Source organism: Papio anubis, chromosome 7, assembly GCF_008728515.1.
Source record: "Papio anubis isolate 15944 chromosome 7, Panubis1.0, whole genome shotgun sequence".
NCBI classification, from domain to species: Eukaryota; Metazoa; Chordata; class Mammalia; order Primates; family Cercopithecidae; genus Papio; species Papio anubis.
In genome coordinates, this window is record NC_044982.1 from 123,819,833 (window position 1) to 123,846,480 (window position 26,648).

Below are 26,648 nucleotides of genomic sequence, written 5' to 3' on the forward strand. Positions count from 1 at the left end.
CCCAGCTACTTGGGAGGCTGAGGCAGGAGAATGGCATAAACCCGGGAGGCGGAGCTTACAGTGAGCTGAAATCCGGCCACTGCACTCCAACCTGGGTGACAGAGCGAGACTCCGTCTCAAAAAAAAAAAGAATTAGCCGGGCATGGTGGTACACCCCTGTAGTCCCAGCTACTCAGGAGGCTGAGGCAAGAGAATTGCTGAACCCAGGATGCAGAGGTTGCGGTAAGCTGAAATTGCGCCACTGCTCTCCAGCCTGGACAATGGAGCAAGACTCCGTCTCAAAAAAAAAAAAAAAAAAGAATGGACTGGTTTTATGTATCCTCTAATTCACTTTAATCCCCAATCTTTTTTTCTAGTATTTTTACTAATTCACTATTTCTGCTAAGGGATTAAGAAATTAAGCCAAGCATGGTGGCTCATGCCTATAATCCCAGCACTTTGGGAGGCTGAGGTGGGTGGGTCATTTGATATCAGGAGTTCAAGAGCAACCTGGGCAACATGGTGAAACCCCACTTCTACTAAAAATACAAAAACTAGCTGGGCGTGGTGGTGGGCACCTGTAGTCCCAGCTACTTGGGAGGCTGAGGCAGGAGAATCACTTGAACCTGGGAGGTGGACGTTGCAGTGAGCTGAGATCACACCCCTGCACTCCAGCCTGGGCAACAGAGTGAGACTCTGTCTCAAAAAAAAAAAAAAAAAGAGAAATTAGTACAGAACGAAAAAATATAAGTGTGTTTTAATATCCACAAGCAGAATCCGAATTTGTAATATGGTGATGATCTCTGCCTAGACTGTAAATTATCCGCTGTACACAGACACTTAGGAGATGTCTGTATAGCCTTGGTGAACCAAACTGATAATGACTTTTTTCTGAGTTCTGGTTAGGCTTATTTTCTAATGATCAGAAGCAAATGTTTTTGGTCACCTACCATGAAAAATTAAATTGACTAATAATTTCCCTCACCCCCTACCCAGCTTTATTTGTTTCTAACCAGATAGATGGTTTAACCAATAAGTTACATTGAGCATAAAGTATTTGTATAGTTCTGTACATAGACGTTTCCTAGGCTCCAAGGATTATTGATAACACTCTGTGTCTGCTTCTGAAATAGTTTGATATGTTTGTTTTGTTGTTGTTTTTTATTTGGTGGGTTTTTGTTGTTGTCAAGACAGTGTCTTGTTCTGTCGCCCAGGCTGGACTGCAGTGGCGCAGTCACAGCTCAATGTAGCCTCAACCTCCTGGGCTCAATCAATCCTCCTGCCTCAGCTTCCTGAGTAGCTGGGACTGCAGGAGCACACCTCCATGCCTGGGTAATTTTTTAATTTTTTTGTAGGGACAGGTTTCGCCATGTCATCCAGGCTGGTCACAAACTCTTGGACTCAAGCAATCCACCCACCTCAGCCTCCCAAAGTGCTAGGATTGTAGGTGTAAGCCACTGTGCCTGGCCTAGTTTTGTTTTTAAAGATGAATATACTCTTGCTTAAATTCTAGCTTATCATCTGAAAGAGGGGTGGTCAGTTTGTGTTGGGCTGTCTTTTAATATCTTCTTTCTTGTTCCCAGATTGTAGCACTCCCATAAGAACTCTTTTGTAGACTGTGGTATGTTACCTATTCACAGGTCCTCTTCCTGACTATACCCCTCCAGAAATTTTCTCTTTTGAAAGTACTACTGGATTTACATTGTATGGGATGCTATACAAGCCTCATGATCTACAGCCTGGAAAGAAATATCCAACTGTGCTGTTCATATATGGTGGTCCTCAGGTGGGCATATTTATATACATATATACATACAGCCATATGCATATGTATTTTAGATCTTTTGTTTTTTAAATGTCTAGTCAGTTTAAGATTTTGAGTATTGTTGGGCATTTGCTCTTAATGACTGACTGTAGCTTATATTCTAATTATTCAGTTTAGGTGGTCAGGAAACTGCTTTTTGTTAGAGGTTTAATGTATAAATCACTAATTCTTTTTTTTTTTTTTTTTTTTTTTGAGATGGAGTTTTGCTCTTGTTGCTCAGGCTGAAGTACAGTGGTGCAATGTTGACTCACTGCAACCTCCACCTCCCAGGTTCAAGTGATTCTTCTGCCTCAGCCTCCCAAGTAGCTGGGATTACAGTCATGCACCACCATGCCCAGCTAATTTTTTTTGTATTTTTAGTAGAGATGGGATTTCACCATGTTGGTCAGGCTGGTCTCGAACTCCTGACCTCAAGTGATCCACCCACCTCAGGCCTCCCAAAGCGCTGGGATTATAGGCGTGAGCCACCGCACCCTGCCACTAAGTCATTTCCTTAATTTGCAGTATGGACTATAACTCTGTGTAGAGCAGTGGGGTATTCATGTCAGTAGGTAAATATGTTGCTTTCTATGTAGATAAACTTGTTTGGGAAATAAAATGAAATAATTAAATATCTTGGTAAATAAAAAGGGTCTTAACAGATATTTTCAGAAAGCCTTGGTAGCCTAATGAATTCTCCCTCTTCATTCTAAAGCTGTATCTCTCAAGCAAATTAAAATATTTTTATCAGCTGGTTAAGGTAACTGTTACACTACTATTTAGCACAGTAAGAAGTTTATACCTTGATTTTCCTTATTCTGGATTAAGTATTAGCCAATGACTGTTCAGTAAATGCTTTGACTATTGGAGTAAAATGTTTTGACCAGGCACGGTGGCTCACACCTGTATTCCCAGAACTTTGGGAGGCTGAGGTGGGAAGATCACAAGGTCAGGAGATCAAGACCATCCTGGCCAACAATGGTGAAACCCTGTCGCTACTAAAAATATAAAAATTAGCTGGGCGTGGTAGCGCGTGCCTGTAATCCCAGCTACTTGGGAAGCTGAGGCAGAAGAATCACTTGAACTAGGGAGTCAGAGGTTGCGGTGAGCCGAGATAGTGCCACTGCACTCCAGCCTGGTGACAGAGTGAGACTCCATCAAAAAATATATATTTTGGATGGGTGTATTGGTTAATTGCTAAATTTTAAAATTGTTTATTCTTGATTATATATCCTACACTGAGCCTTGGAAGAAATTAAAATATAATTACAGTGTTTTCATAATACAATCCTTAAACTCAGTAATACCCTTTATAATTAATAATTATACCCAGTTATTTAGTATCTGGAAATGTATCTGCATACCAAATTGTATGAGGTACCTATAATAGGCAAATTCATAGGGATAGAAAGTAGAATAGAAGTTGTCAGGGACTAGATGGAAGGAGGATGGGGAGTGTTTGAGTGTTTTGTTTCTTTGTTTGTTTCTTTGTTTGTTTGTTTTTGAAACAGAGTCTCACTCTGTCTTCCAGAGGCAGGATCTCAGCTCACTGCCTCCTCCGCCTCCTGGGTTCAAGCAGTTCTCCTGCCTCAGCCTCCCTAATAGCTGGGATTACAGGCGTGCACCACCATGCCCGGCTAATTTTTTGTATTTTAAGTAGAGATGGGGTTTCACCATGTTAGCTAAGCTGGTCTCGACCCCTGACCTCAGATGATCCACCCACCTCAGCCTCCCACAGTGCTAGGATTACAGGTGTAAACCACCGTGCCTAGCCAGGAGTTATTAATGGGTACAGAATTTCTGTTTGGGTGAAGAAAAAGTTCTGGAAATGGATAATGGTGATGGTTACACAACAGCATGAATGTATTTAATGTCATTGAATTGTATGCTTAAAATGCTTGAAATGGTAAATTTTATATATATTTTACCATAATTTTAAAAATGTTAGCCAATTCAATTAAAACAATTTGTTTTTGTTTTTGTTTTTTTTTTTTTGAGATGGAGTCTCACTCTGTTGCCTAGGCTAGAGTGCAGTGGCGTGATCTCGGCTCACTGCAACCTCCACCTCCCAGGTTCAAGCAATTCTTTTGCTTCAGCCTCCTGAGAGCTGGGACTGTAGGTGCGCAGCACCACACCTAGCTAATTTTTATATTTTTAGTAGACACAGGGTTTCACTATGTTAGCCAGGATGGTCTTGAACTCCTGACCTCAGGTGATCCACCCACCTCGGCCTCCCAAAGTGCTGGGATTACAGGTGTGAGCCCCTGCACCCAGCCAAAACAAAATTAATTGTTTAGAATACTTTATGCAGTACAGTTATGCTTTTTTGCACTTACTGAACAGTCATATTTGAAAGACTATGAGTGAATTTCACCATGTGGTTTTTGAAAAGCTATAGGTGACTTAGGGTGATTTATTGATTTCTTTCTCAAAATGTTCTTGGGAAAAATTCAAATTTGACGAGGCCAGAGAAGAATCTGGGCTGGGTACGGTGGCTCATGACTGTAATCCCAGCACTTCGGGAAGCTTAAACAGGAGGATCACTTTAGCCCAGGAGTTCGAGACCAGCATGGCAAGATAGGGAGACCCCCATCTCTACAAAAAGTAAAAAAATTAGTTGGGCATGGTGGCGAACACCTGTGGTCTCAGCTACTTGGGAGGCTGAGATAGGAGGATTGCTTGAGCCAGGAAGTTTGAAGCTGCAGTGAGCTGTAATCATGTGATTGCACTCCAGCCTAGACAAGAGAGTGAGACCATGTGTCAAAAGAGAAGAAACAGAAGAATCTGGCCGGGTGTGGTGGCTCATGCTTGTAATCTCAGCACTTTGGGAGGCCGAGGTGGGAGGATTACTTGAGCCCAGGAGTTTGAGACCAGCCTGGGCAAGACCCCCATCTTTTTTTTAAAAAAAAAAAAAAAAAAAAGAATCTGGCATTCAGTTTGCAGGGAGATTTTCCCATGAGATTTCACATGATATAGTGCCCCTGTCCCTTCAACCTCTTGGAAGATCATTCATCTTGTTTGATGACTTCATTTGGGTTAATTATGAAGAGACTCCCTAATATAGGACTAGGTCTTTTTAATAGCACACAATGACATTGTAAAATGTGTTTAAATCTTTTAAGAGTATGATGTTCATGTGGTCAAAACTGTTCTTTGGTGTGTATTCATGTCTAAGGGGAAATCTGTTGAAACAGCAATAGTGTCACAATTCATAACGTGAAGCGAATGAATTTGTCACCAAAGGCAGCAATTTCTATAGGTCAGAAAAGAGTGAAATACAAGAAAAGCAACAGATATTTCCCACTAAAGTTATCAAGGATAAGTTTCTTAAACTCTTCATTATTAACAGCTGTGTTTCTAAGCATTTATTTGACAAGGCTGGGTGAGGTGGCTCATGCCTGTAACCCCAGCACTTTGGGAGGCTGAGGTGGGCGGATCACTTGAGGTCAGGAGTTTGAGACCAGCCTGGCTAACATGGTGAAACCCCAACCCTACTAAAATTACAAAAATTAGCCAGGCATTGTGGTGCACACCTGTAATCCCAGCTACTCGGGGGCTGAGGCATGAGAATCGCTTGAACCTGGGAGGCTGAAGTTGCAGTGGGCCGAGATCATGCCATTGCAGTCCAGCCTGGGTGACAGAGCAAGACTACATCTCAAAAAACAAAAGTTTGTGTAACAGATACTTACAATATTTCCTAGAATGTGCCAGACACTGTTCTGCAAATAAAAATGCAAAGAGATCAGGCTAGATGATAACAGGACACAGGTTTTAAAGAATTGATACTGAAGGAGACTTTTGGATTGCCAGTGCCGAAAGGCAGTATATTTAAGTGTTCATATCAAGCAATTGAGACCATCTTCTATACATGGTAGCAGACAAAGAAGTGAGGTGGGTTTCTTTAAATGTTCATATTTGTGTTCTTCTCTGCCTAGTATTTCTTCTTTCAGCACTCTCCCTTTAAAGACAAATCTTTAGCCAGGTGCTGTGGCACACATATTAATCCCAGCTATTCAGAGGCTGAGGTGGAAAGATTGCTTTAGCCCAGGAGTTCGAGGTGAACTATGTAGTGAACTATGATTGCACTACCACACTCCAGCCTTGGGTACAGAGTGAGACACCATCTCTTAAGTAAATAAATAAATACAAGTACCTTTACCCACCAAACACCCTCTTCCCAAAGTAGAAATGGAAAAAAAAAAACATTCTCCTATTTCTCTTTTTCATTCATTCATTTAGCAAACAGGTATTAAGTTCCTGTGATGTGCTAGGTACTGTTCTAGGCAGTGAGGATACCCAGTGAACATGTCAGACTAATGTTCCACTTCATGGACCATAAAGGGAAAATAATAAGCAAACATAAAAAGATATGATGGTGAGACCCTATGTCTACAAAAAAAATTAAAAATTAACCAGGCATGGTGGTGCACACCTGTAGTCCCAGCTACTTGAAGGCCGAGGCAGGAAGATTACTTGAGCCCAGGAATTTGAGGCAGCACTGAGCTATGATTGTGCCACTGCACTCCAGCCTGGAGACCCCATCTCTTCAAAAAAAACAAGGTATGATTTTTGTTTGTTTGTTTTTTGAGACAGAGTCTCTCTCTGCTGCCCAGGCTACAGTGCAGTGGTATGATCTTGGCTCACTGCAACCTCTCTGCCTTCTGGGTTCAAGCAATTCTCATGCCTCTGCCTCCTGATTAACTGGGACCACAGGCACTCCCCACCATGCCCAGCTAATTTTTTGTTTTTAGTAGAGACAGGGTTTTGCCATGTTGGCCAGGCTGGTCTCGAACTGCTGACCTCAGGTGATCCACCCACCTCAGCCTCCCAAAGTGCTGGGATTACGGGTGTGAGCCACCACACCTGGCCTAAAAGTATGACTTTTTATAATGGAAGTTCTATGAAGATTTGCTGGGAAAGGGGATGGCAAGACCTCTCCTGAGGTTACAAACATTGACAAGGAATGAGCCATGCAAAAGATATGAGAGAAAAGCATTCCAGACACAGAAAACGGTAAATGTCAAGTTCCTGGGACTAGAACCAACTTGATAGTGTTGACAATAAGGTTAGAGTACAGTGCACATGGAGGGAAATGGTATGAGATGAGATCAGAGGTAGCCAAAGATCTCAAGGGACATGTAGACTTACTCTGAAGGGTAATGGTAGCCAGTGGAAGAAGCCAAGCAGCAGTCATGTCTGATGTCTGATGGAGAGGAAAGTTTTTCTTATTTGTCCTTGTAACTGTCATTCGAATAACACAGTTCTTCAGGGTAGAAATAATCAGTTTAGTAACTTTTTATATGGGGTGGATTGATTCACTTATATGTAATTAATATCTAAGTTAGAATTTTAAAGCCTACGGTTGTTCAGTAATTGCCCTTAACTTGAGTGTGAAGTTAAGCAGGAAGCAACATAAACATGAAAAGACTTAATATAAAAATAAATGACTTTAAAAATTGCATTTTAAAGGTAAAATAATAGTGAAATTAAGCTTTCTATTTCTTGCAATGCCCTGCCACTCTTGGGTTTTTATATGCTTCCATATGATAAACTGAAGTTGTGTTTCTTCCTCAGGTGCAGTTGGTGAATAATCGGTTTAAAGGAGTCAAGTATTTCCGCTTGAATACCCTAGCCTCTCTAGGTTATGTGGTTGTGGTGATAGACAACAGGGGATCCTGTCACCGAGGGCTTAAATTTGAAGGCGCCTTTAAATATAAAATGGTGTGTGAGCATAAAAACACTTTTCTTTTACAGACATTTACATTTTTCTGGTGCATTGTTTGGTGTGAAACCCTTGAAAGAGAGTTGGGGGAAGGGGCTATGAATGAGTGAATGAGCGTGTATATGTGTTAGAGTTTAGGGGTGGGAGAGAAGATGCAACTTGATGTACACTAGGCTAGCTCATGTCTACCTATATGTAACTTTGGAGAACTGAGATAGAGCCACTTGTACATAGAAATACCCTCTCTATTTTGTATGTCCACTTGGGTAGAATTTAGCACCATTTAGCTTTCAGCATCCTGGACACTGTTGAGGAATTATTGAGATTTGTTCTGTCCTCTGTGAAGAGGGAATCCAACTGGTTAGTGCCTTCCTTGTGACAAGCCTCTTTCTCTCTACAGGAAGCTTTAAATGCTACCTTTTAGAGATGCCCCATGTCCTTTCTGCTGCTTTGGGAAATGATGAGAATCCGATGTTCCTTTTGCACAGTAAGGCAGTTACTGTGTTTGCCAGTGTTATTGGACATGCTGAGTAAGACATGGGGATTTTCTCCCACAGCCAGTTCTTTGACCTTATGTTGTATTCTCATGTAAGTTTTTTTGTTTTTATTTTTGTTTTTGGCTCAGTGAAGTGAGATTGCGTGCACTGGCAGGCCTAGTAATATAGACAAGGTGGTGGTGGTAGGAACTAGGACCTTAAAGAAGTAGTATGTTCAGTTCCTAGAGGTAATATAATAGGGAAATAAGAAGATAGGGCCTCAAGAGCAATTCCTTCTGCTTTACTGCACTAAAAATTAAAAAGGAGAAGTAGGCCAGGTGCATTGGCTCACACCTGTAATCCCAACACTTTGGGAGGCCAAGGCAGGAGAATCACTTGAGCCCAGGAGTTCAAGACCAACCTGGGCAACATAATGAGACCCCCACCTCTACAAATAAGTTAAAAAATTAGCTGGGCATGGTGGCGCATGCCTGGAGTCCCAGCTACTTGAGAGGCTGAGGTGGGAGGATCACTTGAGCCTGGGAGATTGAGCTACAGTGATCCGTGGTCACACTACTGCACTCCAGCCTGGACAGCAGAGTGAAACCATGTCTCCAAAAAAATAAATAAAAAGGAGAAGTAAAATTAATTACTTAAGGGGCTAATTTTTTGTCTTTGGGTATAGGAAGGCTTGTTACAAGGAAGATGCTGACCTCTTAGCAGACAACAGAACAAATGGAAATGGGAAATACCCAAATAGCAAGGGACAGTTTGAGTAGCAATAGGAAGGAGCTTTATGACTAAGTGGTAACTAAACTCTAGGACAGGCTAGCAACAGAAGCTATAGGCCCCTATCTCCAAGTAGATTTTTTAAAAATTTGAGGGAGAAGGGGCAACAGAATCTCAGTTGGTAGTAAATTCTAATCTAAAAAAACCTACAGGGCCGGGTGTGGTGGCTCACACCTGTAATCCCAGCAATTTGGGAGGCCGAGGCGGGCGAATCACTTGAGAGGTCAGGAGTTCGAGACCAACCTGGCCATAGTGAAACTCCGTCTCTACTAAAAAATACAAAAATTAGCTGGGCATGGTGGCGCATGCCTGTAATTCCAGCCACTCGGGAGGCTGAGGCAGGAGAATCGCTTGAATCCAGGAGGCGAAGGTTGCAGTGAGCCAAGATTATGCCATTGCACTCCAGCCTGGGTAACAGAGTGAGACTCCATCTCAAAAAATAAATAAAATAAAAATTAAAAGACCTACAGGTATTTTTAGTAAAAACGTTTATCATCTTTAAAAGCACTCTTATGAGACTTTTATTCATCAGAATCAGTGAAATGTTCTCCCTTTTTTGACAGGGTCAAATAGAAATTGATGATCAGGTGGAAGGACTCCAATATCTAGCTTCTCGATATGATTTCATTGACTTAGATCGTGTGGGCATCCACGGCTGGTCCTATGGAGGATACCTCTCCCTGATGGCATTAATGCAGAGGTCAGATATCTTCAGGGTATGTGACTTCCTATTATACTCATTTTTGCAATAAGGGTAGATTTTTCTGTAAATAGAGGATATATAAAAATGTCTATTTCCTGAAGGTTTACAGAGTTGGCAATTTTTTTGGGGTTTTTGTTTTTGTTTTTTTGAGACAAAGTCTTGCTCTGTCGCCCAGGCTGGAGTGCAGTGGCACAATCTTGGCTCACTGCAACCTCTGCCCCCTGGGTTCAGGCGATTCTCATGTCTCAGCCTCCCGAATAGCTGGGATTACAAGTGCCGGCCACCACACCTGGCTAATTTTTTTTTTTTTTTTTAAAGTAGAGATGGGATTTCACCATATTGGCTAGGCTGGTCTCAAACTCCTGACCTCAAGAGATCCACCCGTGTTGGTCTCCCAAAGTGCTAGGATTACAGGCATGAGCCACTGCGCCTGGCCCACAGTTGGCAATATTATAGAATGTTAGGGTTTGTATGTTTAAGAGCCATGTGAAATGTATATATATCTCGTTTGTTTTTTTGTTTGTTTTGTTTTGTTTTGTTTTGAGACAGAGTCTCGCTCTTCACCCAGACTGGAGCACAGTGACATGATCTTGGCTCACTGCAGCCTCCACCTCCCGGGTTCAAACGATTTCCAGCTAATTTTTGTACTTTTAGTAGAGATGGAGTTTCACCATGTTTGCTAGGCTGGTCTTGAACTCCTGACCTTAAGTGATCCATCCGCCTTGGCCTCCCAAAGTGCTGGGATTACAGGCGTGAACCACTGCTCCCAGCCTTCAAGTTTCATATGTATATATGTGTGTGTGTGTGTATTTTTCTTTTAAACATATATAATGTTTAAACATCAACTGGATAACTAGTTACTGACTGTTTATAGATACGTGCCAAAGAGTATAGGAGATGGTTACGATTAGTAAGGCACATACAACATACCTATTGGATTGTAATTACTTAATTGTTGGACTGCAAGCTATGAGGGCAGGGACCTGTTTGTGCTGTACACCACTGTATCCTCAGCAGTCAAGCCTAATGCTTGGCACATAGTAGGCCCTCAATAAGTGCGTTGAATGAGTGAATTATTAAATGTATAAATGCTTACAATTCTGTAAACAAACTCTTGGAAAAATATACTAGAAGAAAATACATAAGGATGATAATTGTTGAGAATAGGAATTATGAGTATGTTTCTTTTTTTAATATTTCAATAACATGATGTTACTTTACAGTGAAAAGTAATTTTTAAAATTTTTATTTTTTATTTTATTTTTGAGACAGAGTCTTGCTGTCACCCAGGCTGGAGTGCAGTGGTGCGATCTCGGCTCACTGCAACCTCCACCTCTCAGGTTCAAGCAATTCTCATGCTTCAGTCTGGGATTAAAGGCGCCCACCACTATTCCCAGCTAATTTTTGTATTTTTAGTAGAGATAGGATTTCACCATGTTTGCCAGTCCGGTCTCGGACTCCTGACCTTGGGTGATCCACCCGCCTCAGCCTCCCAAAGTGCTGGGATTACAGGCGTGAGCCATTGCACCTGACCCTTAATTTTTATTTTTAAGAACAAAATAAGGGTTTTATTCTTGCATATATGTCTAGATGATCTTTATAATAACCATAAATAAATTCTGACTACTCCCATAATTTTCCCAGGCTTGTAGCTGTCAAGAAAATAGAGTATTTAAATATAAAACTATGTATAAGAGCCTTAAAATGAGGCAAATTTTTAGTATATTTCATTCATTGTTTTAAATTCTGTACTGCCAACAGAGGCTTAAAAAAAAAAGGTGGCTCCTTTTTTACATAAAACTGACAGTTCTCGCACATTTTTTCCTCAGTAGCAGGATGTAGTTCAGTTGTCTTTTAACAATGGGCCCGGCTTTTGTATTTCAGCTAGCCCAGGTTAAAGGTTTGGTACGTAGAATGCCCATGGAACATGAAACTGACTCACAGAGTATCAAATTCTTGACCTTGGCACTTCACTTCAGTATTCTGAGTTGCCTAAGACATGTATGCCCCAGTCGTAAGGCTAAAGCTTAAGGATAATTTTACAGTGTAATTTTGCAGTTGTAAGATCTCACTGCTAGCCACTCTCTTTTTCCAGACCACACTTGACTGTCAATGTCATCTTATGCAGGTTGCTATTGCTGGGGCCCCAGTCACTCTGTGGATCTTCTATGATACAGGATACACGGAACGTTATATGGGTCACCCTGACCAGAATGAACAGGGCTATTACTTAGGATCTGTGGCCATGCAAGCAGAAAAGTTCCCCTCTGAGTAAGTGCAAGCTTTTTTTTTTTGTTTTTTTTTTTTAATTGAGACAGAGTCTCACTCTGTCACTTAGGCTGGAGTGCAGTGGCATGATCAGGGCTCCCTGCGTCGTCAAACTCCTGGGCTCAGAGGATCCTTCCACCTCAGCCCCCGAGTAGCTGAGTCTACAGGCACGTGCCACCATGCCCACCTAATTTTTTGTATTTTTAGTAGAGTCAGGCAGGATTTTACCATGTTGCCTAAGGTGGTCTCAAACTCCTGGACTCAAGTTATCTGCCCATCTCAGACTCCCAAAGTGCTGGGTTTACAGGCGTGAGCCACCGGGCACAGCCTAATTCAAGCTTTAAAATGAAGATTATAAATTTTCAATTGTATTTTAAAAAATTGTCTTTAATCCTAATGGAAAATTCAAATACTGAAAAACCAAGATGAATATGTTATACTAGAATATCATGGCTGTTTCTTAAAACTGAATTACAGGCCAGTTCATATAATGTTTTTTTACAAGTTATATTTGAAGCAGTTGTTTTTGCTGAAAAAAGTTAAGTACACAACTTTCAAGGTGGAAAAAATTTTATGTCTGCCTGAATATATTTTACACATAATTTTTCTGGGGACATGCTATAATTATAGATGTGTTTTAATATTTTAATTATAAATAATTGAACACAAGATCTTTTTTTAATCTTTCATTACATGTGGTATCTGGTTAATATGTTACAAATTTAATATTGAAAATATTGAATTCTTATTCTAACATTGCAGCATCAGGAAGTTAATATGGTTAAGTATGATTAAATAAGTGAAATTGTTTTCCCAAATACTGTACTATTTTGCCTAATCCTGTAATATTTCCATTTATCCAGACCAAATCGTTTACTGCTCTTACATGGGTTCCTGGATGAGAATGTCCATTTTGCACATACCAGTATATTACTGAGTTTTTTAGTGAGGGCTGGAAAGCCATATGATTTACAGGTGAGTTATTCTACATTTTCTGGTTAAATGCAGTCATGATTAGTGATTGATTACTTTGAAATCTATTAACTGTAGGGTAAGTCTGGATTTTTAGAGTGTCCACCCTCTGCTTAAGAGAACTAAAGTAAGAGGCATATTTAGTAGTGCCTGTAGTTGGATAAAAATTAAGATTCTGTTGCAGTCAGGCTGACATATCTGCCTATCAGATTACATGACTGTGTGTCTGTATCTGCTTTCAGTTTGGAAGCATGGAAAAGATGACAGGAAGTCATTCACTGTTCTCCTTTGCTTTTCTTTTTCCGCTTTGAAGGGTGAAGATATGCTATTTTGATTTCATGGTTGTAAAAGGATTTTTAGGGCCTGATTATATGGTCTTTTAATTTTCTTTTATTTTACGTTGACATCGGAGCAGAAACCAGCAAGTTACCCTCCTCCATTGCTCCATTTATAGATCCTTATTCCAGTTTTTCTTAAAACTATGTTTTACTCCTTAAACAGATTATGTGCACACAAAAATTGAAAAAATTACTTTTTCCTTTTTAACATTTCAGTTGATATTTATGTTTAAACTATGAGATATTTATAGCAGCAATTTTTAAGCTTTTTGGTTTCAGGACACCTTTACCTACCAAAGAACTTTGTTTATGTCGATTATATCAATGAATATTTCTCATATAAGATATTAAAACTGAGAAAAATTTTAAATATTTTAAAATAATAAACTATCAGCCCGGTGCAGTGGCTCACACCTGTAATCCCAGCACTTTGGGAGGCCAAGGTGGACGCGGATCACTTGAGGTCAGGAGTTCGAGACAAGCCTGACCAAAATGGACAAACCCTGTCTCTACTAAAAATACAAAAACTAGTCGGGCATGGTGGCGCACGCCTGTAATCCCAGATACTTGGGAGGCTGAGGCAGGAGAATTGCTTAAACTGGGGAGGCGGAGGTTGCAATCAGCTGAGATTGCGCCATTGCACTGCAGCCTGGGCAACAAGAGTGAAACTCCGTCTCAAAAATGATAATAATAAACTATTACATGTTAACACAAATCACATTTTTCATAGAGAAAAACTATATTCCAAAACAAATAATTTACTGAGAAAAACAGCAATATTTTACATTTTTCTAAGTTCCTTTAATGTCTGACATAATAGTAAAGAAGACACTTACATTCTTATGTCTCTTTCTGTACTCAACCTGTTGTGATATGTTTTGGCTAAAGTATGTGAAGAAAAATTTGGCCTCACAGAGTATGTAGTTATGAAACGGGGCCAGGCGCAGTGGCTGACGCCTGTAATCCCAACACTTTGGGAGGCCAAGGCAGGCGGATCACGAGGTCAGGAGATTGAGACCATTCTGGCTAACACGGTGAAACCCCAACTCTACTAAAAATACAAAACATTAGCCGGGCGTTGTGGCGGGCGCCTGTAGTCCCAGCTACTCGGGAGGCTGAGGCAGGAGAATGGAGTGAACCTGGGAGGCAGAGCTTGCAGTGAGCCAAGATTGCGCCACTGCACTCCAGCCTGGGTGGCAGAGTGAGACTCCGTCTCCAAAAAAAATAAAAATAAAAATACAAAAATTAGCCGAGTGTGGTGGTGCATGCCTGTAATCACAACTACTCAGGAGTCTGAGGCACAAGAACTGCATGAACCCGGGAGGCAGAGGTTGCAGTGAGCCGAGATCGTGCCACTGCACTCCAGCTTGTGTGACAGAGTGGACTCCATCAAAAAAAAAAAAAAAGAAATGGGAGTAATATTTTAGCTTTTTCAGTTAATTGTAGATACCATTCTTTGATACTGTACCAAAACTGGACAAGTGGTAGTTTCTTAAAGGTTGTGGGATTTTGTTTGTTTTTGTTGTTTTAAATATATATATCATATATACTTTTTATTATATATATTTTTAAATTATATATAAATAAATAAATATATATATACACACACACACACACACACACACTTTTTTTTTTTTTTTGAGACAGAGTCTTGCTCTGTCTCCCAGGATGGAGTGCAGTGGCGCAATCTCAGCTCACTGCAAGCTCCGCCTCCCAGGTTCCCACCATTCTCCTGCCTCAGCCTCCCGAGTAGCTGGGACTGCAGGCACCCACCACCAGGCCTGGCTAATGTTTTGTATTTTTAGTAGAGACGGGGTTTCACTGTGTTAGCCAGGATGGTCTCAATCTTCTGACCTCGTGATCCACCTGCTTCGGCCTTCCAAAGTGCTGGGATTACAGGCATGAGCCACTGCGCCTGGCCTAAATATATTAAGAGATGGGTGTCACTAAGTTGCCCAGGCTGATCTCAAACTCCTGAACTCAAGTGATCCTCCCACCTCAGCCTCCCAAAGTGCTAGGATTGCAAGCAAGGTGAGCTACCATGCCCAGCCAATGAATTTTTTGTTGTTTTTTAATTTTATTTTTTTCAATTGAAGTCTTACTATGATTCCTGGGCTGGTTTCAAACTCCTGGGGTCAAGCAATCCTCCCACCTCAGCCTCCCAAGTAGTTGAGACTACAGGGAATGGGCTCCTGCATCTGACTTAAAGCTAGGTTTTAGTGTGGAATCTGAAGTGATATATATAAACTTCATATTCTGTTACATTAAAGTGTGGATCTTATACTTCAAATGGATCTTTTACCATGCATTAGCCATCTGGAAAATACTGGCTCACTGTGTTATTCCAGTCTTTCAAATGTTGACGCCTTTTATTGTACAATATTTTAAAAATCACATATAGTTATATTACCACTGATCTTATCAGAAAAGTGTCTAAGTATTGGGAAGCTCATTAGTTAATAGTAGTAGATGCAAGTTTTCCAAAATTCTAACTCAAAAGCCCAGATTTTATCATTGGCAACAAATACTGTCAGTGTTGTCCGTGAAGTGGCCAACTCACTTCATTCACTTTTGAGAAAATATTTACTGGATACCCTAAATAACCATAGTTGTCAGTCATTCTTTGAAGTTAAAAATGGAGTTCCATTTAAAAAGCAGCAGTTCAGCTTGTGACTCATTCACACTAGTACTTTTCCTTGAGACATCCTGTAGCACAGGTGCTTTATGCATTCCCATTTCATAAACACAGAATATTAAAGACTTCTACTCAAAGGTTGTAACTTAATAAATTCTAATTTTTACCGCTACTTAATTGAAACTGACATTTTTCTTTTTATTGGAAGTGTGTGGTGGTGAGGAATATTGTGACTTCTAGTGCAGTTTAATGATAGTGCCTTGATTCATGCTACCCAGCAGTTTTACTCACCTTTGCTTTTGCATCATCACTGTAAATGCTGACACAACAAGTAAAGGCAAATAATGTCTTTGTGTTGTTCTAAAAGTAGTTTTGACCGTTTGTATCCATTGAAAAGCTTTCAGAGACCTCTGAAAGTCTATAGACCACACTTAGAGAACAAACCATTGGTCTACAGGTAAATCCATCATTAAGCCTAATGTTTAATAAGGAAATCATAAGATGAGGAGAGGAGCGTTTAGATACGATTTATTCTACAATATTGCATAGAGGCTGTGATTCATATTATTAATCCTGTTTAAAATCTCTGGAAAGCTTTGGAAGAGGATGTATCACTAAATTCTTTTTTTTTTTTTTTTGTATCTTTATTTTTTGTTGTTGGTAAGATCTATCCTCAGGAGAGACACAGCATAAGAGTTCCTGAATCTGGAGAACATTATGAACTGCATCTTTTGCACTACCTTCAAGAAAACCTTGGATCACGTATTGCTGCTCTAAAAGTGATATAATTTTGACCTGTATAGAACTCTCTGGTATACACTGGCTATTTAACCAAATGAGGAGGTTTAATCAATAGAAAACACAGAATTGATCATCACACTTTGATACCTGCCACGTAACATCTACTCCTGAAAATAAATGTGGTGCCATGCAGGGGTCTACAGTTTGTGGTAGTAATCTAATACCTTAACCCCACATGCTCAAAATCAAATGATACATATTCCTGAGAGACCCAGCAATACCATGAGAATTACTCAAAAAAAAAAAAAAAAAAGCATTAACACCATGTATTCATACTACCCTATTTTCACTTTTAATAGTATTATAAACTTCATGAACTTAATTAGTGTATTTTTACAGTATACTTTTGAGTTTGTTAAAATATGATATTAGTGATTGGTTTGGTTCAGTTCCAGAATCTCTGACTAGTTACAGATTTGATAGCACTTAAATGTAATTGAATAGCTTATGCTTCATTGCTTGGGCATATCCAGCATGTTATGAACTAATAACTATTAAACTTGACTTAACCAGTCATTCATTATTGATTTTTCAAGGATAACTTAGTGGCCTCCTAAAGACACTTGTTTTGGCACTGACCAGTTTTTAGCCAATTTAATCTGTATCTAATATAAATAATTCTCATTTTTCTTTGATGATATTAACGGAGTGGGCTTTTCCTTTTGCATAAAGGCTAGTAACTGTATATGTAGCATGGATTTAATTAGTCATGATACTGATAATTACAGGCAGAAAATTTTTAAATGATTAGAGCTTAAATATTTGCAGGCAAGTTTTTTTTTTTGTTTTTTTTTGTTTGTTTGTTTTTTTCCTTTAAGAAAAGGAAAAAGTACACATTCACTAGAATTCTTCAGAAAATGTAGTGGTGCCAGTTTCCATTTAGAATTTCCTTATTAAAATAGTCTAGAATTTTAAGGAGATTGAAGGGAATCACAGTGGGGTGGGGAGTCCTGGGTTTGGGAAATGACAGAGAGAAGAGGTGGTGAGGGCCTGATTAAAAACTAAGCAGAAGTAGTTTTAACAAAAAGACTCAGGAAAATGTTTGGAAACTGAAATTTAAACAACTAGAATATTAAGGAAACCAGAATCAATAAATCACTGTCTTGCCAGCACAGCTACAGAGTAACATGATTCAGGGGAGGAAAAGTTCCTTAGAGTTACTTTTATAATTCTTTTTTTTTTTTTTCTCTTAGGTTTAGAAATCCTACACATTTAAACTTTATCCTTTTAAAATTATTTGAACATAATTTAGATATTGTAAGCTTAAAATACAAATGTTTACAGATAACCTCTTTACCATAAACTAATCCCTGGCAAGCCATGGCTCTCTTTTTTTTTTTGGTGTTTAAAGCCTATAAACAGTTTTCTTGAATGATCATGAACTTTTCTTGGTTTAGCACTAGGATTTAGCTATGAAGAGAGCTCATAGGCTTTCAGGTGCTAATTGAGATCTGCCCTGTTAGAGTCTTGGGGTGCTAGGTCGGTCACGTTGACACCGGTGGCAGGGAAGGCATCTATGAGTTTGATGCTTTTTATCACACACTTCAGTGTTTAGAAAGTTATTACCAATACTTTTAAACAACACTCCAAGAAAATTTGCTGTATTTCTTTCTCATCACTACAGAGAGAGTAGATTTCCCCATAGAGAGCACAGCCTTCATTAGTAAGGTTGGTGACTACTGGTAAGAGGTGGACTTCATTGACGCCAAGTGGGAGGTAGGGAAAGCCCAGAAATGGCAGGATGACATGGTGGTTCTGTCGTTGGGAAAGGTATTGGGTTTTGCTGTTTGTGTTTATATTGTATAATAGATATCACGCTTTTTCTTATTATCTGTATGTGTATTGCTTTTCATGTTTGATATTTTCCCATGCCAAGATTTGTTTATATAGATTTTCAATGTTAAATTAAATTGATTTGGGTAACTTTCTTCCCCAAGAAAGTATTTTCCCCTTTAAGTATGTATCTGACTGTGGAGGGTGTTTTGTTTTGTTTTGTTTTGTTTGGACTAATTGGCCTCAAAGGATCTATCCTTATATGCAATATAAAATAGAAATGGTATACAGTAGCTTTTAAGCAGCTACTCCATTGAAACCTTTCACACATTAAGACTGTTTCTTCAAAATGGCATCTTTTATTTTAGCGAAACAAACTTAGAAAACTTCATGTACTCTTGAATTCACCGGTGTTTTCCTTTTGCATGTTGCCGCCTTCTTTCCTCCTATCATAAAGAATGTTTCTATTATCACTCCCAGTCACTTAAATGCCATTCTGCTTCTTTAGCGGGGAAAAAATACCTGAATGAATTCACTTACAGAAAGACAGTTTGACTGAATTTGCTTTTTACAACCAGTGTGGAAAATATCATAGTCAATTGAGGCAATCAGTAGAAATCTAACTAAAAGTTTGTACCCCATAAGTGTGGGTAACAGCTTAAACGGCAAGAATATATAAAAGTAGCAACAGTTTAGTGGGAGCCAAAAAGCACTAGGTTACATAATATCATACTGTGTTTTTAAAGACTTGATAAATGTGTACACTTGAACAGCCATCAAGAGGGATACTTGAGCATTTTAGAGTAGTGGAACTCAAAATCTAAGATTCATCTGGGATACTTACTAAAAGAAATGTAGAGTTTTGATACTCACTCTTAAAAATATGTATTCCCAGGCTAGGCATGGTGGCTCACACCTGTAATCCTAGCACTTTGGGAGACCAAGGCGGGTGAATCACTTGAAGTCAGGACATCAAGAGCAGCTTGGTCAACATGGTGAAACCCCGTCTCTACTAAAAATACAAAAAAATTAGCCGGGCATGATGGCGTGTGCCTATAATCCCGAACCTACTCGGGAGGCTGAGGCAGGAGAATCGCTTGAACCTAGGAGGCAGAAGTTGCAGTGAGCCAAGATGGCGCCACTGTAGTCCAGTCTGGGCGACAGAGTGAGACTCTGCCTCAAAATAAATAAATAAATAAAAATTTGTATTCCATTGATTTAGGTAGACACCAGGAATGTGCATTTCTGACAAGCTTTCCACGCGATCCTACAGTAAGTCATCTATGGACTACTTTAAGAAACTCTTCTCTAGAGAATGGAGTTGGATTAATAATAGGTGATTTTTTACACTGGACTGATTCACAAGAACCTAAACAGTAGTCCATGAAGCTGCTCATCTGTGGTAACTTGTTTGGCCCTTCTCACTCTGAAAGCAGCAGGAGGTGTTTACTTTGTTTCTATCCCGTTTGTCTGGAGATTAATTTTGGAATAAAAGTTTTTCTCTTTATGCCATTCCTGGTTCTTTTCCAAAGCCTCATACAAGAGGATTAGGTCACAACGCATGCATTACCTTTTTAAAAAATGCAATGTTGATACCGATGCTTAATTTTTTCTTTTTTTTTTTTTTTTTTTTTTTTTTTACTACTTGTTTTATTCCTTCCAGATAGTATAGCCCACCTTTCTATAGCATAGTTCTCTTCAGGTGGAATGATTCCTATAAGATTTCTCATTATTAAATCATGCGTTTTCCAAGATGGAATCAATCTTTGATTTAATCTAATCTAATATTCTCATTTGTTAGAAGAACAACCTACATGCTAGAGAGAGAGGAGGAAATATACCCGTGACCACACAGCCAGTTAGTAGCCAGTTGGTGCTGGGCTCCAGCCAGGTGTCCTGCCTCATGGTAGTTAAATGATATATAGAAAAGGTAAATTTTTAAAGAAATATTTATTAATATATTCGTATAAAACATTTTAAAGATAACCACATAAAAATGGTTAATTTTTCCATTCCAAAGTAAATGCTAAGCATGCTTATTAATGAAGCAGTACTTCTAATTAGTATATGACATTCTGAAGTTAATTAAATTCATTGCACTAAATGTGTCTTCCTTGGTATAGTGGGGGATTTGAGGATTGGAATATAAAGTAGAGTGCTTGCTTAAGCCTGGGAGCCCATCTTATAGCTATTTGATGTAAGAAAAGAGACATGGCCATTTCCAAACTATATAAGTTGAGTGTCTATTCCCAGCAGATATAAAGGAGAAAGGAAACTTTTTTGACTCCCACCTTCCCAGCCTTATCTTCCACCTATCCATCTTCCAGCCTCAAATATGGAGATGTTAGTGCAAGGTGCTGGGCTCTAGGTAATCATTTCATAAGTCCTTTACAGGTAAAGAAAAAGTAGTGTTTGTATGTTTGTTTTTAAGTAACCCCAAAACAAATTTATGTTGTATTCAGCAAAATTGGAGTTCAGGTGGTTAATTTTAGAACATAAAGTGCCTGCTGTTTTAAGCATTGACTTGTATAAAAAGAATTGCATGTCTCACTCCAGTAAGCTTATGGGTTTTCTCATTTTTAGGTATATGGCTTTTAATCATGTAAAGTGAAACATTAGTTTTGTTGCATTTTATTACAGGTTATTTGTTGCAATAAAGATGCTGCTGAAATTAACTGATTTAAATGTCCCTTTTTCTCCCATTTGCCCATGGGAAATGTACAACCTTGCCTTGATTAGTGACAACTGTGGAGTGACTAATACACATGAACAAGGTCATGTGCTTGCAGTGGAGAAGAGAGACTGCAGTATGAAGGATTACATTGGGGGTTTTAGTATAAACACTAACCAAAATGCATCCAAGCCTAATGGGAGGTGTGCAGAGAACTGCTTTCTATCTGCAAGTGGTTCCCAACAACCAGTGGTTGATACTACAAGGGTAAATGGTGCTTACAGCCAGTGAGGAGCATATCCCCCTACCCCAACCTCCACCCCCAAGCAGCTGGGGGTTTGTGGGAATACCACCTAGAGTTGATAGTGGCTTCTGCATGCTGCCCAGGAAATTTTTTTTTTTTTTTTGAGACAGTCGTGCACTGTCGCCCAGGCTGAAGTGCAGTGGCACAATCTTGGCTCACTGCAAGCTCTGCCTTCCAGGTTCACGCCATTCTCCTGCCTCAGCCTCCTGAGTAGCTGGGACTACAGGCACCCGCCACCACGTCTGGCTAATTTTTTGTATTTTTAGTAGAGATGGGGTTTCACTGTGTTAGCCGGGATGGTCTTGATCTCCTGACATCTGACCTCGTGATCCACCCACCTTGGCCTCCCAAAGTGCTGGGATTACAGGCATGAGCCACCACGCCTGGTCCCTACTGCCCAGAAAACTTTGAGGGAGTTTAATGTACTGTGTATTTCAGAGGTTTCTGGGTTTTTTTGTTTTTGTTTTTGTTTTAGGTGGAGTCTTGTTCTGTCACCCAGGCTGGAGTGTAGTGGTGCAATCTTGGCGCACTGCAACCTCCCCTGCCCAGGTTCAAGCGATTTTCCTGCCCCAGCCTCCCAAGTAGCTGGGATTACAGGCGCCTGCCACCACGCCTGGCTAATGTAGAGACAGGGTTTCACTGTGTTGGCCAGGCTGTTCTCAAAGTCCGTCACGAACTCAGATGATGTGCCTGCCTCGGCCTCCCAAAGTGCTGGGATTACAGGCGTGAGCCACCATGCCCGGCCTGACAATATTGGTTTTTTTTTAAGTTTTATTAGAGAAAGGGCAGAGAGGAGGCAGATGAACCCCTCTGAAATAAGTAAATGGGTTTGTGTGATAATCCTTCCAGAACAGATACTTAATCTGGATTCTGTAACCCTCAAGTTGTGTGTGAAATATTGCATGAAAAGTAGTAGTGTATTATTCTGGAGATAGGCTCTTTGGCGTTATCAAATACTCAAAGGGATAATGACCCCAAAAAAGTTAAGAACCACAGCTGTATTAGGGTCTTAAACTTTTATTTTGTATACAAAAATTATTAGGAATAAAAATATGTTTAAAATAAGGGACCGCTAGGCCGGGTGCGGTGGCTCACGCCTGTAATCCTAGCACTTTGGGAGGCTGAGACAGGTAGATCACTTGAAGTCAGGAGTTCAAGACCAACCTAGCCAACATAGTGAATGAATTTTTGTATACTAAAAATACAAAAATTAGCCGGGCATGGTGGCGCATGTCTGTAATCCCAGCTACTCGGGAGACTGAGGCAGAATCGGTTGAGCCCCGGAGGCAGAGGTTGCAGTGAGCCAAGATCACACCACTGCTCTCTAGCCTGGGGAACAGTGTGAGACTCTGTCTCAAAAAAATAAAAAGTAAGGGACTGCTGTAGATGAGTGCTTCCTAACCTTTTCATCTTGTAACACAAAAAGAGATAGTCGTATGACACAAGGATAAACATGCACACTGGGGTAAGCTGTTAAAGCTGCTTGTAGCCAGAAGTGGCTGTCCAGGCCCACCTCAACTTTAAAGAAATTAGTATCTCATTATACATATGATCTATTTATAACATTATGGTTGGGAAATTTTATAGATTACCTTGGCTTATCAAAAATCAAAAATCAGCTTTCACCTGGCACAGTGGCTCATGCCTGCAGTCCTAGCACTTTGGGAGGCTGAGGTGGGCAGATTGCTTGAGCTCACAAGTTTGAGGCCAGCCTGGGCAACATGGTGAAACCCCTGTCTCTACAAAAATACAAAAAACTACCCGGGTGTGGTGATGTGCACCTGTAGTTCTGGCTACTCAGGAGGCTGAGGTGAGAGGATCGCTTGAGCCTTGGAGGCAGAGGCTGCAGTGAGCTGAGATCACACTACTGCACTCCAGCCTGGGTGATAGAGCCAGACCTTGTTTCTATATACATATACATATATATATATATATATATATATTTTTTTTTTTTTTTTTAATTAGCTTTCACGCCAAACGAGGTGGCTCACACCTGTAATCCCAGCACTTTGAGAGGCCAAGGCAGGAGGACTGCATGAGCTCAGGAGTTTGAGACCAGCCTGAGCAACATAGCAAGATCTTGTCTCTACTAAAACTTTTAAAATTAGCTGAGCATGATAGTGCATGCCTATAATGCCAGCTACTCAGGAGACTGAGGCAAAGGATCACTTGAGCACAGGAGGTCGAGGCTGCAGTGTGCTATGATTATACCACTGCAGTCCAGCCTGGGCAACAAGACCCTGTCTCAAAAAAAAAAAAAAGCTTTCAGACTAGCCGTAAGCGTCCTGTATAACTGTGACGGAGGTGTAGACTTCCAGCTATAGAACTCCAGTGCCCCAGATTCGGAGCAAGTGCTACAGCCTTGAAGCCTTTTGACTTCCCTTTGGCCCTATTAACCTCACCCACCCCACCCAATGGATATGAGGGGGCAGATATTGATCCCTTGGTGCTTTTGTGGGGAGTAGAGTGAAACAGTCACAGTGTGAGAATCTCATAACCAGAGTATAATTTTATTTTGGGTTCGGTGTAGTTTGGGGATTTACTAGGATTTAAGGATTCATCTTCTGGTTCTATCACCCTGGAAGAGTTTGAGCTCCCATTGTAATTTCAGCTCTGAAAGACACAGATTGTTCAGTCTGCTGTTTGTTCCTTACTCCTTACTAAAAGACGCTCTCTCTAAATTGGACTCCAAACCTGTGTTCTTAAAATAGAAGTTTGGGGAAGCAATTAGCCAGGATAGTTGTCCTTAGCTAGCTCCAGGACTCCCCCATCTTTACTGGAAAAACACCCTGTAGATGTGGCATAGCTTAACATCCTACTCAGAAGTGACAGTTATTTGCAGGAAGGTCAGTCCTCTGGCCAGGATGGTTCTGGAAACCACAAAGCTTCTCTGTAAAATGACCTGTCTGTGCTGGCTTAATTACTGAGCACATACCTTGTCATAGTTGCATCCCTAAGCATGCATGTGTATACCACTGTCTGCAGTTCAGTTGGGTACTTGATGTGTTGCCGTGCCAGTTAATTGCTTTAAGCTGTCTCAACCGTCCATTCCTCTTCTTTCCTATTGTTGCTCCTCTCCCAGTCTAGGTCTCACGATCTCAACGCCGGGTAAATACAGCAGCTCTCTGTCCACCCTGAGTTCAGGGTGAAGAATAGAATTCCAAGTGACTTCAAATAAGCATTTCTCAACTTTCATTTAGCAAATATTTAGGAACAATCATGTGCCAGGTCTATGCTAGGCCATCAGAAACCAGAATTGAAGAGGATACAGTCCTTGCCCTCAGTAGGCTCTCAGGACCAACTTCACTTTCCACCTAGAAGCCACTTCCTTTAAAGGAGCTTTTTTTTTTTTTTTTCTCTTTGAGACAGGGTCTCCCTCTGTTGCCCAGGTGGGAATGCAGTGTGGCATGAACACACCCACTGCAGCCCCAACCTCCCAGGCTCAGGTGATCCTCCCACCTCACCTTCCCAAATAGGTGGGACTTCAGGCACACACCACCACTCCCAGCTAATTTTTTCATTTCTTGTACAGACGGGGGTCCCACTTTGTTCAACCAGGCTGATCTTGAACTCCTGAGCTCAAGCAGTCCTCCTGCCTCAGCCTCCCAAAGTGCTGGGATTATAGGCATGAGCCACTGTGCCCAGCCTGGCAAGCTAATTATTTCCTGCCAAACTTCAAGTGGTGCTCTAGTCCCTAATCAAATACAAGTTCTGTCTGACATTCAAGACCCTCCTGCCAGGCGCAGTGGCTCACGCCTGTAATCCCAGCACTTTGGGAGGATGAGGCAGCAATCACCTTAGGTCAGGAGTTCGAGACCAGTCTGGCCAACATGGTGAAACCACATCTCTACTAAAAACACAAAAACTAGCCAGGCATAGTGGCATGCACCTGTAATCCCAGCTACTCTGGAGGCTGAGGCAGGATAATCGCTTGAACCTGGGAGGTGGAGGTTGCAGTGAGCTGAGATTGCGCCACCGCACCCCAGCCTGGCAATAGAGCGAGATACCATTTCAAAAATACATATATATATACACAAAAATTAGCTGGGCGTGGTGGCACGTGCCTGTAAATCCCAGCTACCCAGGGAGGATGAGGCAGGAGAATTGCTTGAACCCGGGAGGCGGAGGTTGCAGTGAGTTGAGATCATGCCACTACACTCCAGCCTGGGCAACAGAGCGAGACTCTGTCTCAAAAAAAAAAAAAAAAAAAAAGCCTGGCCAGCCGCCAATATGGTGAAACCCTGTCTCTACTAAAAATACAAAAATTAGCTGGGTATGGTGGCATGCACCTGTAACCCCAGCTTCTCAGGAGGCTGAGGCAGGAGAATCCCTTGAACCCAGGGGGCGGAGGCTGCAGTGAGCCACACCACTCCAGCCTGGGCAACAGAGCAAGACCCTATCTAAAAAACAAACAAACAAACAAAAAACACTCCGGGTGGGGTGGCACACACCTGTAATCGCAGCACTTTGGGAGGCTGAGGTGTGAGGATCACTTGAGGCCAGAGGTTCGAGACCAGCCTGGCCAACATGGCAAAACCCCATCTCTACTAAAAATACAAAAATTAGCTGTTTGTCATGGTGTACTCCTGTAATCCTAGCTGCTCAGGAGGCTGAGGCATGAGAATGGCTTGAACCTGCGGGGTGGAGATCACAATAAGCCGAGATTGCACCACTGCACTCCAGTCCAGGCAACAGAGTGAGACCTTGTCTCAAAAAAAAAAACAAAAAACAAAAAAAAACTCAGTGGAGGATTGGATTAGTTAATATACATAAGCACATGATGCCTGGTATACAGTAACTCAATAAAGGTTATCTCAAATTTAGCATTTAATTTCTTTTTTTTTTTTCCCCCCCTTTTTGAGACAGAGTCTCGCTCTGTCACCCAGGCTGGAGTACAGTGGTGCCATCTCGGCTCACTGCAACCTCTGCCTCCTGGGTTCAAGCGATTCTCCTGCATCACCCTCCCGAGTAGCTGGGATTACAGGTACGCACCACCATGCCCTGCTACTTTTTGTATTTTTAGTAGAGACGGTGTTTTACCATGTTGGCTAGGCTGGTCTCGAACTCCTGACCTCAAGTGATCCGCCCACTTCGGTGCCCCAAAGTGCTGGGATTACAGGCATAAGCCACCTCACCCAGCCTAGCATTTAGTTTCATACCATACTGTTCGCTACCGGTTTTGTTTCTCCAGTTGGATCACAGACTCTCAAAGTGGTACCTTTACACTTGCTTAATTCTCACCCATAATACCTACTGCAGGGTCAGATATGTATGAGATACTTGAATACTAAAAAAATTTTCAAATAAAAACATCTGACATCCCCCATTTAGGGTTGTCTGCTTGATAGCTTGCAGGTTCCTAAGTACCCATCTACCAATTTGTTTGTAACTGCAAAAGAAACCAAATCCTTCC

General features: G+C 40.9%; 1 protein-coding gene across 7 annotated transcripts in view; it reads left to right on the plus strand.

The window, feature by feature from the left end:
- Positions 1–20,935, plus strand: part of DPP8 (dipeptidyl peptidase 8) — a 75,003-nt gene extending 54,068 nt beyond the window's left edge. For 3 of the 7 annotated variants that reach the window (XM_031668552.1, XM_031668551.1, XM_031668550.1), the window contains 6 exons: positions 1,620–1,765; positions 7,358–7,504; positions 9,334–9,486; positions 11,602–11,744; positions 12,605–12,716; positions 16,352–20,935. In XM_031668552.1, coding sequence (XP_031524412.1) covers positions 1,620–1,765; positions 7,358–7,504; positions 9,334–9,486; positions 11,602–11,744; positions 12,605–12,716; positions 16,352–16,474 — 824 coding nt within the window. In that variant the 3' untranslated portion in view covers positions 16,475–20,935. Of the gene's footprint in view, positions 1–1,619; positions 1,766–7,357; positions 7,505–7,905; positions 8,094–9,333; positions 9,487–11,601; positions 11,745–12,604; positions 12,717–16,351 lie in introns of those variants that run through there. The other 4 variants (XR_004185123.1, XM_031668553.1, XR_004185124.1 and 1 more) reach the window with 4 other exon arrangements.
- Positions 20,936–26,648: the final 5,713 nt, after the last annotated feature.